Source organism: Manacus vitellinus, unplaced genomic scaffold (genome assembly GCF_001715985.3).
Source record: "Manacus vitellinus isolate BGI_N305 unplaced genomic scaffold, ASM171598v3 scaffold_20_pilon, whole genome shotgun sequence".
Classification (NCBI taxonomy): domain Eukaryota; kingdom Metazoa; phylum Chordata; class Aves; order Passeriformes; family Pipridae; genus Manacus; species Manacus vitellinus.
Genome location: NW_021939471.1, coordinates 12,809,608 through 12,829,353, shown reverse-complemented (window position 1 = coordinate 12,829,353; position 19,746 = coordinate 12,809,608). Strand labels below are relative to the sequence as shown.

At 37.5% G+C, this 19,746-nt stretch overlaps 1 protein-coding gene across 1 annotated transcript in view; it reads right to left on the bottom strand.

Annotated features, from left to right (window-relative positions):
* The window catches only part of PDE11A (phosphodiesterase 11A), a 126,894-nt gene that overhangs the window by 88,514 nt on the left and 18,634 nt on the right, over positions 1-19,746 (bottom strand). The window contains exon 3 of the mRNA XM_029959605.1: positions 19,060-19,218. Within this exon, the coding sequence (XP_029815465.1) occupies positions 19,060-19,218 (159 nt within the window). The remainder of the gene's footprint in view (positions 1-19,059; positions 19,219-19,746) is intronic.

The window sequence follows — 19,746 nt, the reverse complement described above, 5'->3', positions numbered from 1 at the left end:
CGGATGCAGCTTCTTCCCAGTAAAACCCACACTGCAATTTCATCTTGCAGATTTCTATGAATCTGATGTGTTAACACACTACCTTTCACATGGCTGCCAGATAAATACAATCACAGGCTTCTGAGGTCCTCTGCACACAGAAAAAAATCCTATCTTCTCTCACAGCAGGTATGGGAATTATTTGCTATATGAGTTGTTTATATTTGAAGACTTAAATGTTGCAGGCCACTGCAGACAAAAGATATTTTATTCAACCAAAAATACTGTTGCCCCAAGCTTATGATTACAGTCTTGCCTGCAGTGTCTCACTCACTGGTTCAAGGAAGTATTCAAACCTTCACATTATAGTCTCTGCTTTCAGACGTTCTTCCTCAGTGCTGAGTCTTTTGCTAGTTATGATTGCAGAACCATCAGTGTTTGGTATCAATTATGTATCTTTTTCTCCTTCCTCTGCAACTAGCCATGAAGTGTTTTTAGTACAGCTTCAAATGAGGCCATTTGGGGTAATTTGGCAAAGGGCACAGAAAAAAATCCAGTTCAGAACAACTGTCTAAATGACCTTTCAATGAAAACAGCATTATGAACCATACAAAGGGTTACATCCTGAGAGATAAAACAGTGATCTGCTGCACTGTAAATGTTCAAAGATATTAACCTTACACCTACTAAGCACACAGCATCCTGCCCCTTAATAATGAAAATCACACAGTGTTTTGAATCTCAGACTGAAGTGATCGTGTATCTAAACAAAGCTCTGTCTAAATGAAAAAAAAAAAACAAAAACCAACCCTAAGCCTCTATACAGGAAATCAAGTATATAAGCAAGCCTGTTACAGTTACTTATACAGACATACATTTTGCTTCCAGCAAAACAAGGTTCTTCCAGGCATATACTTATGTATACTTCTCATTGCATGCCTCAGAAGAAAAACTGTAAGGTATTAATATGGCTGTTGAACTGCACACCAGAGAGCATTTGATTTCCGGTAGCTGAACTGTTATCAGAAATCAATATGCTGCTGTCTTCCTTGGTGCAAATTTACTGACATTAAGAGCTTGCTTCTGCCTACGTTATTAACAGTTCAATACAGGGCCAAATTATTTTAAACTTTTACAGGGCACTCACCAAAACAAGCCTTCATTTGCAGTTGCAGCCTTTAAGCAGTATCACAGTTAATTCAGCTTGATTCTGTAGTACCAGGCGGTAAAACACTTCACAAACTCACAAGGATATCTAGTCTTTAAGCTACTGAAACAATAGGAAAACAGGCTGTCCTTTCATCGCATAGGCTATCCTCCCCTCATAGATATTTTATTAAAAAGTCCGAGAATAGAACAGTGTTCTTTGATTTGATTAGGATTTGAGTAGGCTTGCTCTTTTTTTACCTCCATAATTTTGGACTGCAAAAGTTGCCATTAGTCAAGCAATGAATACCAACCAAGGCAAGGCTGAATGATCAGGGCATTGCCCTGGGTCGTACATCCTGGCTTCTTACAGCTGAGTAGAAGCACAACAGAAAAATTCAAATTCATCTCACTGCACATTTGTCCACATTTGCTCTCCTTCTGCTTTTATTCCTTTATTATGAGTTTAAATATTTTCCCAATGCCCAGTGTTTTTATCTTATCTGCGCAAAAAAATATTCTTAGCTTAGATTATCTTCTGATATGTATTCAGTCTTGTTGCAGTCCTTGCACCCACTCATTTCTCCATCTTTTCTACCTTATTTTTAGTTAATTCTCTTCTCAAAGTTATTATTTCCTACTTTGTCTCTGCTTATGGAACAACCAATTTTAATTTATCTATTGAACCTTAAAAAAAAAAATCTTTCTTACTTTGTTTTAGTTCATTTGATGTGATTTTTTTAATAGTAAGAAATTCACTGCTTCCATATGGAAAGTATTTTCTTTAATCATGGAACTGGAACAGCCGAAGAAAAATGGCTGAATTCTGCAGGTTTGCCTGTCAATTGTCCTGAAATACTACATGGTCACATAAACAGGATTTATTATTGCTACTTTTTCATGACAAAATTTTTTACCAGTACCTATATGTGACAGTGAATTTTATGATGTTTTTCAGAAACTGAACACAAAGCATAGATTGATTTCAGTGCAAAAGACCTATAGGTGGTGCCAGTACTATCAAATCCAAAGCATCAGAGAGCTCTATATACTTATACAAATTGCCTGAGGCAGTTTAAAAATAAAGGTCTTACTGTTCCTTTTTCTGGACAAAGAGTTTATCGATTCTGAAAACAGTTAATTTTTAATTTGTAACTGTAAATCTGATTTCATATGCTGGGAAAAAACCCCAAGAACAAAACAAAAAACTCCCACCAAAACCAACCAAACAAAACCCAATCAACCAACCAAAAAAAAAACAAACCACTGAAAGAAAACCAACCAAAAAACCTACGCACACTTATTCAATCTCCTGTTTCTCACAGTTGCTGGTCTAACATGATAACAATTAGCCTTTTCTTGCACTGGTATTGCCACTCCTTCCTTCCCATCTCTCCATTTTTACCCTGTGCAGATTCATGGAGAGCCAAAGACTGCATCCATACTGATAGGAGTTATGAGGCTCCAGAGATTGGAGTATTTCTGGCTTTATCTGCTTTCATCCATATGTCTAGCAGGCAATCCCTGCACCACCAGCAGAATCACACAGTCTCACTGGTAGTAGAGCAGTGACAGCTATGCAAGGCAGCACACATGGACTACAGGGCATATTCCTGCTGGCCTGCAACATGAACTACAAGCAAATCCAGCCTAAAAGCCTGTATGGAGATGCCTTCATTCCCTCTCTCCAGACTGACCTGGCAGATCACAATCCCTCACTGCTCTAAGAGACTTGTCCTTAATCATCTGTGTAGAGTTGCTTTACTTCTCTCCAAATATTCAGCTGTCTGCTCAACAATTACACTAAGTTCTTAATTTCCTTTAACTAAATTCAACAATTCAGTTTTCCTCATGATAGCATCACTTATGCTGCCTTCAACATCACCATCTCACTCAGAATACAATCGGCATAAAATTATTTTCTCTCTTGTAAATGGAAGAGAAGACTAGGTCCAGTAGCCAGGATACACAGAAGTAAACAGACAGAGCATTGTGGTTTCCTTCTCAGGTCTGTCACTGACCTGAAAGGTTACTGCAAGCCCTTGCTACCGACTTTAAGGTTTACCCTGACACTTGACAATACCAATATGCACGGTTATAATGCACTTACTATTCCATCGAACAACGAAACGAAGAGCACTCTCTTCTTGTGTCTGCTTCTGGGCTCCTTAGTAGAAGAGAGACATGAAGCTTTCTAGAGCTTAGCAGAGGGTTACAAAGATGATTAAGGGACTGGAGCACCTCTCTCAGGAGGAGAGGTTGAGGGAGCTGGGCCTGTTCAGCAGAGATGATGGAGAGGGGACCTCATCAAGGTCTATAAGTATCTGAAGGTGGTGTGTCAAGAGGATGGATCCAGGCTCTTCTTGGCAGTGCCAAACAATAGGACAAGAAGCAATGGGCAGAAACTGATGCATAGGAAGTTCTCTCTGAATATGAGGAAGAAATTCTTTACTGTGCAGGTGTTTGAGCACTGGAACAGACTGCCCAGAGAGGTTGTGGTGTCTCCCTCACTGGAGATATTCAAGAACCGTCTGGATGCAATCCTGTGCCATGCGCTCTGGGATGACTGTTTCAGCAGGGAAGTTGGACAGATGACCCACTGTGGTCCTTTCCAACCTTATCCATTCTGTGATTCTGTAATTCTCCTTGGTTTAGACATGAAAAAGAGTGTTGTGATCACCTCCATGTGTTTTAAGGTGAGTCATCTTGCATAAAAAGTCCTTTGACTGAACTGTACTGCAGAACACCACATTCATTTACTTCCAGCTGGGTGGAAGTCTATAATCTCAGTGATAACTCCTTGGGCAGGAGCTGCTGCCCATTCATACAGTTGCTAATACAACCGGCTAATGGTATTAAACCCAATTATTTCTGTTATCCTGTATAATACAAAATACAATTGGGGTCCTAATTCAATAGCATTAAAAGACTACACAGAGAATTAAAACCTCATGTGGAAAACTAATTGAATTTCTAACAAAGAATAATGTAGTGCTCCCTGGAAATTAAAAGATGGAGTCTTAGTTAAAGGGGATTAATTCTGACCTTTCCTTCTTCAGTCCCAACTTGGGAGACCACTGACATGTCCTCTTCTCTTTAATTCATGGAAGAGGCATGTAAGCAGAATGCAGACATACACAGGTGAGAATTGTGTAAGCGGATTGCACAGCAGCTTAAAGTGCAAGATGGCATTTGGAGCTACCTGAACTAGCCTGATCAGCAACCCTAGTCTAGTTCTTAGAGACAAAGTTTTTCAGAATTATTTTGAAAATTTGAAACAACACATTATTTTTCTACCTCCAGGCTGAGCTCTCTTTATAATGCTTCTGTCAGGTATAAGAGATTTTCAGCCAAGGACTAGAGGTTTGAACAAAACTCTGTGCTTGGTATGCTCTGAAGTCAGTAGAGTTTAGAAGTAAACAGGCTGCTTATACTCAAGGCTTAAAACCACCTGTAAAACCTTGTCCTCCAAGAGTCTGGTGTTTTGTATAACTCTCAGTTGCATGATACCTTGAACATAATTTTAATATCGGTTATTTATTATGTCTTTATTAGCAATGTAAGAGAGGTATACCTACATACCCATTCCCTTCACTAATCTTAAAAATCAGGAAAAATAAAGTAGGAAAACACAAAGCATGGTTTTGATATAAAAAAATCTTGAGCACTGTATCAGTACCCTTCTAATTTACTGTAATCCCTAACATACAACTGCATTAATGAAAATGTGGCAAACAACGGTATCTATTTATCATTCTGTCCCTGAAAAGACTAGAACCAACTTTTGGCTAATGCTTCTACCCACCTGAACTGGCCTGATAAGTAACCCTAGTCTAGTTCCTAGAGGTGAAGAGTTTGCCACTTCTACAGTTTTTTGACTATGACTACTATTATGTGATTTTTCTTCTTCCCTTGACTTTCCTTTTTATAGCATACTTTCAGATAAAAAATTTATAAAGCACAAAAATTAAATTCCCTCAAAGCATCCAAGAGGTCTACGGAAACCTACTAAAAGGTCATCAGATAAGTACTTATGACAACCCATTTGTCATTTCTGTAATACTTCCTACCATCTTTTTGGAGAAGCTGCCTCCTGCTCATTGTCTGTCCAGCACCTACTGTACTGGGGTCTTGGGCCCTTGAGTTGGGCTTTTAAGTTAAAAAAAAAAAAATAAAAATTGGATTATTGACACATGAAATAAGGGCACACTTTCAAGTAAGATAAACCTATAATGTACCTAAAAAAGTAGAGGATTCATTATCTCCATAACAATCGTACTGAAAAAATTTCTCATTAGATTTACCACTCCTACTATTCTATTGAGAGAATGTAAATAATTAACTAAGTCATTCAATGTGTTATATATGATTTCCTAAAGAGAAACCACAACATATAATAGAGTTTAGTTCAGAACTGTTCAAGGGCAGCACATATTAATGATGATGCAAAACACACAGTATCTTTACTAAGAGGTTTGGCTTGGAACTTGTGTACTGTGGCCACTTGAGAAGGAGCTGCATCACCCAGAAATGAAACCTTGCCCCCTATGCCTCCCACACCAGACCACACTCTCGGTGCTGCCACAGCTCAACACCTAGGCTTGAATCCTGAATTCAAGTTATTAGTTGACTAGTGCATTTTATCCAGAGTCTGTTTTACCTGGAGCACTCTCTGGCATCCAAAAGCCAGCTAAGAATCCCATTTAGACATAGTGATTACATCTAAGCACAGTTAAATTCAGGATCTCTTTGTAGCAGTCCTCTGCAGGACATGAGATGGCAGACTGAAGCACCAACATACGCAGACACACTGGATACTTTTATGGGTGAACAGGGAGGCAGCTATTGACTGCAAGGTATGTCTTGGATCAAGTAGCCAAAAGACTATTTTTGAGTGAAGACACCTGAAGTACACTTAAAGTCTTGCTTTTGGTGTCTCCCATTTTTTGATCTGATTATCTCCTTATCTTTTTGTCTTTGGAAAAACACTGAAGAGTGGCAGGCAAATAAGGTCTGAAGCTATGCAACAAAGTCACGGGAAAAGAAATAGCAAAAAATTTCTCATAAAGCAACCCCTGTGACCCATAGAAATATCTGAATGCAGTTGTGAACACGACTTTGATTCTGGCAATTAATGTTCAAGTACTTCACTCTACATCAAGTGAAGTACTTATGAACACTTGATAAGGCTAACAATATCAAAATCACCCTCAAATGACAAGTCAATGGCAAACTATGGAGCAATAAAATCTTGATACATCTTCCCACATAAACACATAGTTTTAGAGAACTGACTTTGCTTCTTCTGTATTTAAGGCAAATAGGAGAGGCCTCTCCCAGGCAGGTGTCAGAGTCAGACATGCAACTAAGTGAAGTTAGGTTCGTTAAAATTTTGAAGTAATACAAAGGGGACACGAAATTTCAAGTGCCAGGCTGGTGCCATAGTGCCTTGCATCCACTTGATGGCAGTGTGAACAGGCGACTTCACTTACATAAGGGGACAGCGCCGAACGGGCTCAACCCGCGTCCCGAGGGGTAAAGCGCTGGTTTGACACGGAGAGAGAGCTGCAAACACTGGGAGCCTTCCTAGCCTAGTTGGGCTGCGCTCATACGGAGTGAATGTCTATCACAAAGCACAGAAGCAGCATGAGGATTGCTAACTTGATTTATATTTAATTAACATTTGCAAAACATGCTGCCATCTTTCAGTGCTAAAAACGTACAAAAAATAGCGGAGGCATTAAGCTATAGGAGAGTCACCGTTTATCGTTGAGATGCACTATTCTTGCTATGCATGCTCATCTAAGTTTGTACCATCACCACCAGGCAGGAACGCAAGCCACTAGAGGGGGTGAGACCCTCTTCTGGTGGCACACGAGCGCGAGCCTCAAACGAAGGAGTGCAGGATGCTTTCTCCATCACTTTGTGGCTGTGCCCTCAGCCTGGGTCTGCCACAGCTTTTCACTCCCTAGCCCTGCCCTTTCCTGTCTCCACTTCCCCTCTCCCTGCTGCAAAAACCTGCCTTAGAGACAAGAATCTCTATATCCCTATGTGTGCTTCTAAATGACATTTAACGATCAGCCTATTCTCGAGGGGAGTTTTTATGTGACAAATGAAAGTGATAAGTTATCAGCACGCAGCTCTGGCTAATGCAACAGTACCAATCACAAGACTACAAATCTGAGTATCAATTTAGTAGCCCCACTGCCAGACTAACAGGAAAATGATAACCATGCCATTAGGCAGGGCAGCATATACAGCAGCAGAACCTCTGTCCCCCAGAAAAAGGAGGATCAACTCCTAAAATTGAAATATTGAGAGAAAAGGAAATGCAAAATAATTCCATTAAAGAAAGAAAACCAAAAAAGTTCTGGTACTAGAACTCTGCCATTGTAAAAGATGCACCCAGATACACAATGTTCTGGTTACTGTTCCTATACTCACTTTCATAGCTTTCACAATCATATTGACATAAAATCACACTGTCTGATTGACTTCACATCAGAAGAATAGCAGTTATCCAAGAAAAGCAGGTTCCATTTAAAACACTACCTCCTGGATATTTTTAACTGTTAGATATTTCCTACTTCAACATTACATTCTACTACAAGTATCTAACATTTAATCTTTTTATATAAGCAAAATAGATCTTAGTATCTGACTTGACATATCTATTCTAATAAAATTCAAAAAACTGACAGCAGAAGCAAAACAGAAGGCCATGCAAATTATAATAAATTAAATTAGAATCAATTCAGATTATTCATCTCCAGTTCAGTTTTCATTAAAAGTACCTGATGAAACAATAATTGAAGTATTTTGTTTTAATGTTCAGGACATACTATTTTAGTATGACATAGGTGAGAAACATGATCACTCTGTAGTTACTCAGTGGAAGAATTCATTTTATTGAATCCTCTGTGTACACAGAACACAGAGGCTTATAAAATAAGTTTCCCACCATTTCTACTCTGAAAATGGATCCTAATTATTAAAGAATATGTTAAAAGTTGTAATAGGTTGAGGGGGAAAAAAACCAACCAATGAACAATCCCCATTTCTTTATTCTTCCAAAAGTAAGCATTAATGCAAAAACTTTAAGCTGATAGCTGACCACATATAAAGCTCAAGCTCATTCCTATAGGTTCTTATGGTGGCTTTTCATATATCACTGGAATGCCTTCTGCTTCCTATGTACAGTGATTTCCCAAAACTCACTTCAGAAAACTAAAATGCTTTTGATTTGTATATGAACTCCTTGGTCTGGCAGCAACTATTGAGTTTATCACACAGTAGTCATATTTTGTCAGATGTTCGTGGAATCATACAAAACCAGATATAATCTCTCCATTTATAAGGCAAATTACAGTCTCTACATTATATGTTTTTTCAGAACTTAGATTAAATGCAGTATCTTGTTGCTTTAATTTTTTAGTAAGAAGCTTCTTGTTAATCTGCTGGTTTAACACTTCTGCAGGCAGACTTCAGCTTTTGTAAGTCACCCACACCTTCACTGCTCTGTCTAATTTTATCAACTTCTTGAAATTCAGCATTATTTGATATTGTTTAAGAGACTAGATATCAGAGTTTACCTTTGGGAGAACTGTATTATAAAGGTGACATTTCAGCTGTTATGCATGTCCACTAGGGTAGCAACAATCTTTTCCATCACCAAGAATCAAAATTTCTGGCCATACAGGATTAAAAGCCCATGACTTTACACCTTGAGTTGAATGAGAAGCCCTAAAATCCTAGGCTAGCGCAGATTATCAGCCTTTGTAATTCAATCACAGAAGCAAGTGCAGAGCCCCACTAACCACATTTTCCACTTTGGGTGACAGAAAAAGAAAATTTGGATTGTGTTTATGGTAATGTGTCTTGGCAAGCTTCTTCCTTTCAAAGCCTTCTCTCCTGCTACTCCAGGAAGCAGTACTGTATTCATAACTATTCTGCTCAGTAGGACAAGTCTGCAAGGGCTGCTCCAGCTCAGACCACAACATATGGCCCACTGTCCTTCAAAATATCCCACTAACACCTCACCACATGGCAGCTAGGACAGCCTCAGCTCTTGGATCTCCACAAGTTCATCACACACATGGGGCCCTGTCCATTACAGCTCCGGGGGATTTCCACTCACATCCCAGTTTAAAACCTGCAACAACACTGCATAGCTATTATAACTGAATTTGCTTTGTAACCATGACACCAGCATCACAAAATGCCAGTCTGTTTTTATATAGCAAAACCTTTTTCTTTTTTTAAACAGAAAACAAGATTTGTTTTTATTCATTCTACTACATGGACAGCAAGTTGCCAGCAAGTTAATACTAAGGTTAAATTCATGCCAAGTTCAGTCCAAAGACTGTAGCCTTACATAGCTGCCAGTATAAATATTTTCTTGTTTCACTAAAAATGTATGTGGATAATTATGCATTCCACATAGACCTAATTAGCAATTAAGGATCCTACTCACAGCTTTCACAAAGCACTGTTACATGAAGTATTCTTCCTGATGCCCCTGCCTGTATCACTATGCTGCTCACAGGAAATATTTTTCTAAACAGTTTGATAACCTGAAGTGCACTGCATAATTTCCTGCCTGAAACTTCTGGCCACCATTCACTATTAGGACCAATGTGGCTCAATTATCTCTTACAGCTCCAACAACATTTCAACTATAAAGGTCATCATAACATTGATTGCCTTAACCCCAGTTTAGTGATTGGCAGCTATGCAAGAGATGTGAAATCCCTATCATTACTTGGTTAAACTACTTTAGCTTTCACAATTTTAGCCAGCTCTACTCTGGAACACATAATCTGGCTGTACAGTAACTGTTCATCTTTTTGACTAACTCTCACTGTTTTACAGTGCTTGTTTTACATGCTTTAAGTTCAGAGGGTTTTTATTAAAAACACAAAGCAACATCCACAGCAATTCAGGGAGCTCTGGAATCTTTCATAAGAGTACAACGAGTTTTTGCTAAAATTAACAATCAGCAAAGTGGGCTAGCTCAGTTAAATGAAGAACAAAACTTTTTTTTTCATGGTAATGCAGTAAATAACATCAAGATGACAACAAGCAGTGTAGACCTGCCCAGGCTTTCAAAAAGAGTTTTGGGCACAACTAAGAGGTAGTTTCAAAACACTAAGAAAAGCACAGTTGGTTTTCTAAGTTCGAGTGTATAAAAAAAATTGTTTCAAATGCCTTCTACTTCTCCAGACATGGAAAGTACCAACTGTCACAGCAGTGTTGAGGCACTGCCCAGGGGCTCTGGGGATCAGGCACCTCTCCTGCCAAAGCAGACAGATGATTGCAGAAAAAACTGTTGCACCAGGTGGAAACTGCTGAAGATTTTTAGGACAAAACAAAGGGGTGAAAACCAATTAGTGACTGACTTTTCACTGTGTTCACTAAAAGCAAAACAAGAGGGAATAGCATGAAATTAATTGAAGTCACATGGCAGTTCTTCACACAACATGCAGGATGTTGTGAAAGCTATAAGCTTATTTTGCCTCAAGAAATGCCTGAATAAATTCTTAAGTAGAAAATCCCTGGGGCTGTATTAAATACAAAGATACCATGTCAGGGCCTGAGCTGCAAATAAAACTACACTGGTGGACTATATGAGAGAAATACCATCCTGTGCTTGCCTCATCCCAGGCATTTGCTTTCAGCTGCTGACAGAGAAAGGTCCTATGAAAGACAAGGACAAGGGTTTTACTCATTTCTGGCCAAAGATTTAAACAGCCCTTTCTCAGATACAGGGGAAACACATTCCTGTATACTCCTAGCAGGCATTACAGCTACATTGCTGCTTACATACTCCAGCTGCTGGGCCAAAGGCGTGAATTTCTCAGATTGACAGCTGGAAAGATAACACGGAGGAGGACTGAATTCCTTCTAACATACAATCAGGAGTTTGCCAATTACAGACCAGCTACACTTTCGCAAACCAATCAAGGACAGCAGGGTGGCACAGTTTTCATGGGGATGAGAAACACTATAGGTAAAGCTGGGACAGAGATGAGAAATACTATATGTAAAGCTGGGACTATTAAAAAACAAAAAGCTGAAACTGATTTTTGCAAAATTGTTTTGGTGTTTTCTAATCAGATCTGTTCAAATAATGTATGCTATATGCAAAGAAAGCATTCCACAAGGCTTCAAAAGCTCAGGCTGAGCTCAAAAAGAAGGAGAGTAATTTCCTTATTATAAAGTAAGAATACATAAAAGTGAAAGTCTGAAAGCACATATGGATTTTTAATTACAGTTTCTTATGAAGCCCATATAAATATGCTGAAGGTCAGAGGTTGACTTAATTTTTAGCAAAATTATTTGCTAAGCAGTTTTCAATATCTCCTCTTGTAACCTGTAGCTACAGATAGGCTCAGCATCACTATTCCAGGGGGAAATACTTTTGATGGCAGAAACTGCTGTATGAACATTTCATTCTGCTTCAGGAAAGATAAGCAATTCACAGGAGATGCAAAATGCTATTTTCTAAAAGTATATCAAGCCTTGAAGTTATTATGAAGAACAGCTAGGGAGAACTGAATAGACTGACAGAAGTTCAGAAAACACTTCACTAGGGACAAAGTCCTCCCATCCAGCCCACAGGGCTCATCTCCTGTAACTGTCAGAAATAAAGGCTTCAGCAGCTGTTGACCACAAAGGTTCTCTCTTACATGCTTCTGTAATAAAGCCCCAGGGCAGATTTCACTTCAATCAATCAAGATTTTCCTAATAAGACATTTGATCAAAATAATTTACGTGGTTTAATGGGAGTTTCACCAAGAAAAGACAGCTGAAAGTAAAAACTTTATTCCTTAGGTAATGCAAGAACAGGGTTTTCTCCAGAAAAAATCCAACAAAAACCAGCTTTTCTAATCAATTCCTTATATAGGCAGAACCTAAGAGTTTTATTGTAACACAAATACACATTACAGCTCTCAGATGGGGAGATCTTTCTGCTGACAGATGAATCAAAGAAAATTCTAATCCTCCTGAGACCTTTCATTATTGTTCTTTTAGCATTCAAAGCATTTAAGTGAAAATTCTATTAATATAGTTTTAATTAAAAAAAAGTAATATTAATATCACTGTTTCGAGTTCCTGAGGTGTCTGAAAATTATCATCAGAACTGCAGAGTTCTTGGCTTCCAGGCTTCCTGTTGAAAAATTTATTATGCTTCTCATTGAATAACATGGTATGGCTGCACAAAGGCTTCCATGATCATGACATTTTGTTGCCTTACCAGTATTCCTGTGAAGTTTGTTCTTGTGTTTGACCAGTAGAGATCTGGGTTTCTTTCTCCAGGCCTGCTGCAATGCTTTGTGAATGCTAATGAAAGGGAAAAACAGTGCACAAGCTCCAGGGCTATTTCTATGATTCAGAATTTGCAGGAAGACCCAGAGTTCTCTTAATAAGACTTAGACCCTAGGTACTACTGAATGCTTCATAATTCACCTCTCTGATGGATCACTTATCCCTATAACTCCTCTGGAATTGGGGAATGGGGATGTAATTAAAAAAATGTAATTAATAAAAACAGGTTTTGATAGCATGACTGAACTAAGCCTGAAGGAAAGCAGCACAGTCTACTGTGCTCAGACTCTGGGAGCCTGTTTGCACCCAGTGGAGGCAACAGAAGCCAAAACTGATCTCTTTACAATGCTCTGACCCAGATGAATGAACTTAAAACTTCATAAAGTAGACTTGGGGGTCTACATTTAATTAAATGTTCCTATGGTAGAAGTTAACAGAGATCTTTAAAGCAGATGAAGGAAGCAGAGATCCTTCCATTTAGTTTATTGAGCTTTGAGTCATACTACAAACCTTAGCCAAATGACAGTCTAGGTTTACAGGCAGGAGCTCTTATTTGCTTAAGTCTCTCCATAATAATTAAGAAGATACAAGCACAGGAAATATGGGAAGAACCAATAGGTTCCGATTCCTGCTGGCAAACCTGACAGTGTGCTTGTTTTATGATAGCATCTAGAGGCATCAAACAGGTATCAAGGATTTAATGTAATATAAAACAAATGTAATATTGTAATATAAACACAAACACCCAGCTACAGGGTCTCCCTGAATCTAGGAAAATATATACTTATATTTGAAAAAAATAAAATAGTTCATTGAAATATCACTGTGAAACATCTTAGACATGTTTCCATACCTCAGAAAGAAAGATATCTGATTCAAATATTAAATACCAGTCTCAAAACAGAGGTATTGATACAGTTAAGTTTTTCATAAGTTTCAAGTACATTTAAAGTTCTGTAATTAAAAAGAAATCTGCACTTTCATCTTAACTTGAAAGCATGACTGAATGTATGTAAGATAGAAAGAAGTCCATGCAAATATCAGCCATGGCAGTCATTTTGTGCTGTTGGTTGCAAACCAGTAGTATGAAGCTTCCTTGACAAAGTAAATATTCCAGCGGCAAGTTGTTTTAAACTCCCCCAGCAAGACGGTTCATTTACTGTGATTTATTTTAATTTAGATTTCTTTAACAGGTACTTTTTGAGAACTGTGCCTAATAGACCATTAGAGTTTTCCCAGATAGTTGCAGTGCTTCAGCACCTTCATCCTTCAAATGTCTTTGTTATTTTCTGTCTTCTTTCAGCAAATTTGTCTCTTACATTGGGATGTAAATGACATGTGGGCCACATGATACCTTTGAGGATTATGCCAATTTTAAATAATAGGTTTTGTAGTCTCACTGCCATGCCAGAGAACCAAGGTAAGTATTAGCAAGAGGTCATCATATACTGCAATATATGAAACATAAAAAAAAAATAAATCTTTATCTGATTTGTTTCTCATGTTCCTTTCTAGTGAAACCACCAATTATTTTCAGGTGACTTTTTTTTTTTTTTTGTAAATTCCACACATTCACAGAGCTGGGGTCATCATTTTCACAACAGCCAGAGATGTTTGCCTGTTCTGGATCACTTCCTTTCCAAGTAGTTTTATTTACAGTTGATTACTTCCTTAAGATCAAGATATGGTCCTTACTGCCAGCATGACTCTAAGCTCATCATGCAAAAACTCACAGAAAATGAATTAGTAGGTATAGGAAAATCCCTGAAAATCTGCATAGCAAAATCTATAGTAGATATGGTATAGAATATATTCAAGCTTTAACTAATATGGACCAAGAAGTGAACATTAAATTGGCCAATTTAGAATCACAGGGCTTCTATTAGGAATATAAGAAATTCAGATGTTGGAGCATGAGAACACTGCAATCTTCAAGCCCCCACAACCCAAACATACATCTGATGAATCCTGGAATATATAGATATATTTTTTAATAAAGCTACCCACAGAGCACAGACAACCAAATATAGTTTTCCCCTCCCCCCGCAGAGATCTCATTGCATTCAAACTACTGGTTTTCAGTAAAACAAACAGGGTTTAGTTCAAGATGGCTGCCCTGGGTATTCTCCCCTCAGTTAATTCACTTCTTTCCGACTAGGAGGACGTCAGAGGCTGAGAGAAACAGGATGCCAATTTAAGTGACCGTGGAGCTGCTGCTGCTGTTTGTTAAGCCTCTCTGATGGAGTATTAGATTTGTTTTGGCACTGCACTTCAGAAGACTCTAAAGGGCATACAATAATCTAAACCACAGACTGTCAAACTCTGGTTAGGCTGAGTTTCTCTCCAGTCCTGGAACAAGTATGACTCACCAACAAACAGCACATATACTCAAATGAATCTTAAGCACAGCGCTGGCAATGCATGTACGGTAGACAGTTCTTTTTAAGGGTTTGAGGTTTTATCTTTCTACTCTATGTCTGTGCAAATGAATTGGTCTCTTCACTTGCAAAATACATGTACAAGTACGTCACCTGCCTATTTTTCCAAAGAGTTACCAGCTACACAACATAGTGTAATAGCGATGGCTCTAAGTAAGGTATTCCACTATTGTTTGCATCAAGTGGAAATCTCCAAAATCAGTCTGTGCAACTGAGCCACTAATGTTGGGGTGACAATACACGCTGTGACACTGAACATCTTTCCTTCATGCCCGTGGCTGTCATCTAATTCTGCACTTAAAGAATGAATTGGCTGAAACATCCCTTACAGGAGAAAAGAAATTTGGCAGTAGGAAGTAATTATTAAATGTGCAACCTTCTCTTAAATTCGTTATTAGCGCTGTGCTTTTAACACTGTGGTCAGAGATGTAAAGAAAACCCTGTGAATTTGCCATGAAAAACAAAACTAGAAAAACTTTGAAATATAATACTCCATTTTAGATATTGCAAAATATAAACTTGGTTACAGCTCGGGAACACTAAAACCTCCTCAAATCTTAAATATTTTATTTGCTATTAACTTCCTGAAAATAACTAAGAGTACATAAAAATTATGCTAGCAGCTACTTAATTCTAATTGAAAACATAATTCTTTGTTTCCTAGTGAGTCAAGACAGCAGTGTCCCCAAGAGACATTTTATTATACAATATAGTCTTGTTGTTTTGTAAAAAAATCCCAACACATTATTTTAATTGGTTCACACAATACTAAAAAAGGATAGATACTTGCAAACAAGAGCCAGACTTAAATGATACTGACATTTCCTTGAGAGGGCTTGGAGGGGAGGAAAAAGACAAGTAATTTAGATTTTCATCTTCTAACCATTCTGAAGTTGCTGGTTGTCAGAAACTGTAACATCAACATAAAGCTGAAAGTATATCTTTTGCCACCTACTCATCAGGTTTTTCTGCACAAACTACTTTAATACCCAGGCAGCTCTTTTCTTATTTTGAAGAGGGTTTCCCAGTTTTCACTTGCCCACTTTCCTCACAACCACTTTTGCTGATATTATGATAAGAGACCTATTTGCTAATCCTGCTAGGCAGTTCTCCTGAAAGTATGTACTCTCTTGCTTCCCAGAGGTATATCATGCTTTCTAGGTTATCAAGTGAGTGAAGAAACTTAAAAGCACAAGTTTGGAAATAACAGCACATGGACTGCCAGTCCTCATTAAATCTGAGATCTATTACAGGCCACAATGATGGTTATGTTCTCATTCACCTTTCCATAAAAGCTACATGTCAGAACTCATTCAATATATTCTTGAAGAGTTCTAACATACAGGTTTATAACTAAAACAGTGCTATAAATGACTAGTAAATATAATACAAAGATGACAAAGTACAAGCAACTTTCTGATATTAGATAATATTTGGTTGTCACTGAGTGAAAGAAAATGCCACAGTCTCAGTATTGGCATCAAATATTCATACATTAGAATAACTATGTAATACACAATTCACACGTACACAGGTTTTTTCCTAGCTGAATTTATGATGAATGTAGTACCCATGAAAAAGTTGCATTTTAAACAAAACTCCCTTTACAAGGACAGTACTAATATAAAGAAGTCCAGAAGAACGCTATTCGGGGAAGGTTTAATTTGCATTTGGCTACCCACTGAGGCATACACTGCCAGATTTCTATCATATGCTAATAAAACAATATTCAACATCCAAGATTTTCAAGAATCAAAAGTACTTCAGAAGCAAGGTTACGCAAGTTTAACTTCTAAATAAACAATTTAAGTACGAGATAACTTCAGATGACCAAAAAAGTAGTATCTGAAAATTGAAAGTTATTTTTAAAGTTATTCAATTCACACTAAATCACTATGCTGAATCCGTTACATAGACACCTTACAGAAACAGAAATCAAAAGCTAATTATTTTTATGAAAAGAAAGTTTGGATAAGTTTTCACAGAAGAGAAGATTGTATTCAATGTGGTGCTAAAATAAACGATACTGCCAGAGACGGGAATTACTTTCTTCCTTGTTAATTAACATGTTTAGAAGAAAAGATCTAATCAAAAGATGACAAATATAAATAGACACTGCAATGAGTATTGCTCTTGGAATTACTTTTGTGGTTTTATAAAGTTATTAATAGTGTCGCTGTGAAAAGTAACCATATTTAGATGGCATTTATGAAAGTTTCCTAAAGCTCACTCTATGATGGTATTATGTATAACTGGAGAGCTGAGCCATCCGTACTGTTAGTCTGTCGAACCATAAACTTTGTTACTGTTAGCCTAATTTATTCTCCACTCCTTTATTTGTTGAATGTATTTTAGGATTATAATCCAAACATGTCCAGTCTTTCAAATTGGAACCAAATGGCTATGTATTTGTGGGAAAGTGAAGCTTAACAAGAAGTTGGTAAGCAGCTCAAGCACATCAGATCAGAAAATAATGTTGAAACACATTCAGAAAAAGCACTAAAAACAAACAGTGGTACACAGTAAGCAGACTGGCTCCTCACACATAAGTAGGTGTTGCTAAGAACAACTGCTGGAAGACCTCCCCTTGATAGCAAAGTTGTACAATGGTAAATAATCTAACAAAAATAGAAGAAAAACCGGTTTATAACTGTTTCTATTGGAAGATGTCTGGACTCCTTTTCATTCTCTCTCACCTTTAATGCACCCACTTATTAATATTTCACTTGGCAAAGACTTTCCTACCTGGACTGCAACGGTTCTTTCACATACTGCAATTTCAAAAAGGCAATCAATTTTGAATTACTCCCACTGTACAGCAAACCCAAGTATGATTCTGTTAGCAGACATTATTCATATAAAGAGTCATAATAAGATTCAAGTTGTTATTCTCACTAAACAATTGTTTCAAACCATGACACAATTATGTAAAAGGCTCTAAATGTATTGCTGTAGGTATATAAAAAGTAAAAATAATATTGTAGTAGCATCTCCAATAAATACTCAAAATATGATTAGTATGATTTCTATGGAAGATGAGTTTGATTTATGCCATATTTTGTATGTTCACTGTTAGTTTAGATTTATAATGCATTTCATTCATGTCAAGCTATGTTTATTATAAAAATGATCTCCAGTTATTTAGATGGACTAGTGGGACAGAATTTTCCCCTTTAACAGGCATTACTTAACATCTTTCTGTCATAGCATAGACATGTCAACATGTATGTAATACAGCAAAAATGGCTCTGCATCAAATATTAACTGCTTTTGAATCAACACAAGGAGCTTTTGGGGGCAAAGTCTGCCTCTAACTACATTTCCACAAAACTGACATTCAGTACTATTTTAATACACAGAATTGCATTTCCCTATTACATGTTTAAAGGAGACTCCATTTCTCTCTTCTGGGCAGACAGAGTCGCTGTTCTGTTCCTCCTCAGTTTGCTGCCCTCTACCATTCTCTTCCCCAGTCATGTTTTGGCTTCATGCACATTTCCCCTCCAAGGTCAGCTGTATGTATCTGCCTTCAACCGCACCATTTCCTATTTTCCTCACTGACTTTAATTAAAGTTCCTTCCTTGCAGCTTCTTCTACTTTCCTGCATTTTGAGCTCACTTTACTCTCCAAAATCTGCTCAATATACACACCTAGTGCCTCCTTCCCATCCTCTTTGTCCTTTCATAGGTATTTACAAGTCTCCAATATTTTAGAATAACATAGAATTGTATATGCATAATTTCCTCTAAAATAAAATTTCTTTTGCATATGCTACAGGCATTTATCCAACAGGAAGCACTAAGAGAATATGTTGATTTTTGAAGTCAACAAGCTTAGAAATATCTCTGTGATAGCTTTCACCCCAAACTAATTCTTACAGGTAGAGTTTTCAAAAAATAAAAGTCTTCCCATTAAGTCTACTACGTGAAAAAAGTCTACATAAGATTAAGTTGACGTTTCAGCCACAAGAACTCACACATTTACAGCACGTTTCTTACTGAGAACAAAAAAAAAAAGTACATTTTATGTTATGCATCTCCAAAAACATCATGAACACAAGTGCTGTGCTATTTACTTATTTGGATTAAGAATCTTTAGACAAGTCTTCTGAATTACAGAAAAAAATGAAAAAACTATACAAAAGTATATATAGTATATATAATCTTACTTTTTCATCATCATCAGAGAAAGGGGCACCTCCTGGAGTTTTATTTATTGCTTGGGCAACACCAATAATCTCTCCATCACTGTTTCTTATGGGCATGCACAAGAGTGACTTTGTCTTGTATCCAGTCAGTTTGTCAATCTCATCATTAAAACGTCGATCCTGCAAAAGAAAATAAAGAAACATTAACACACATTTCATATATCTAAGCTTTCTTCAGGTAGCAAAGTTATTTCCTCAGTGTCTGATATAGTATTTTTCAGTAGTATTATGCTGTTGTTCCTCTGTTATTACTACCCCCTTCTTTATCAGTTGTTTTTCCTCACTCAGAAAATCAGTACAAGGTTTACCATTACATAATTGCATTCGCTGAAGTCCCACATTTATGTTTCAATTAGAAGAATGACATAACTAAAGAATCACTACCAAAGCAGCTACCAGGAGAACATGGAAAATGAAGATAAATGTATGAGGAACATAAATATGAGAAAAGTGAATCTGCATAACACGCCATGGACCTTGACAAAGCACAAACTCCTTACAGACACACACAGTGCAGCACCACATCTGTGCCACACAACATCCTTGTCTCTATATGGGAGGCATGTGGATTTGACAGATAGACCACTCAGGGGATAACAAATTGGCTGGATAGTCACACTCAAATAGTTGCAGTCAACAGCTAAATAT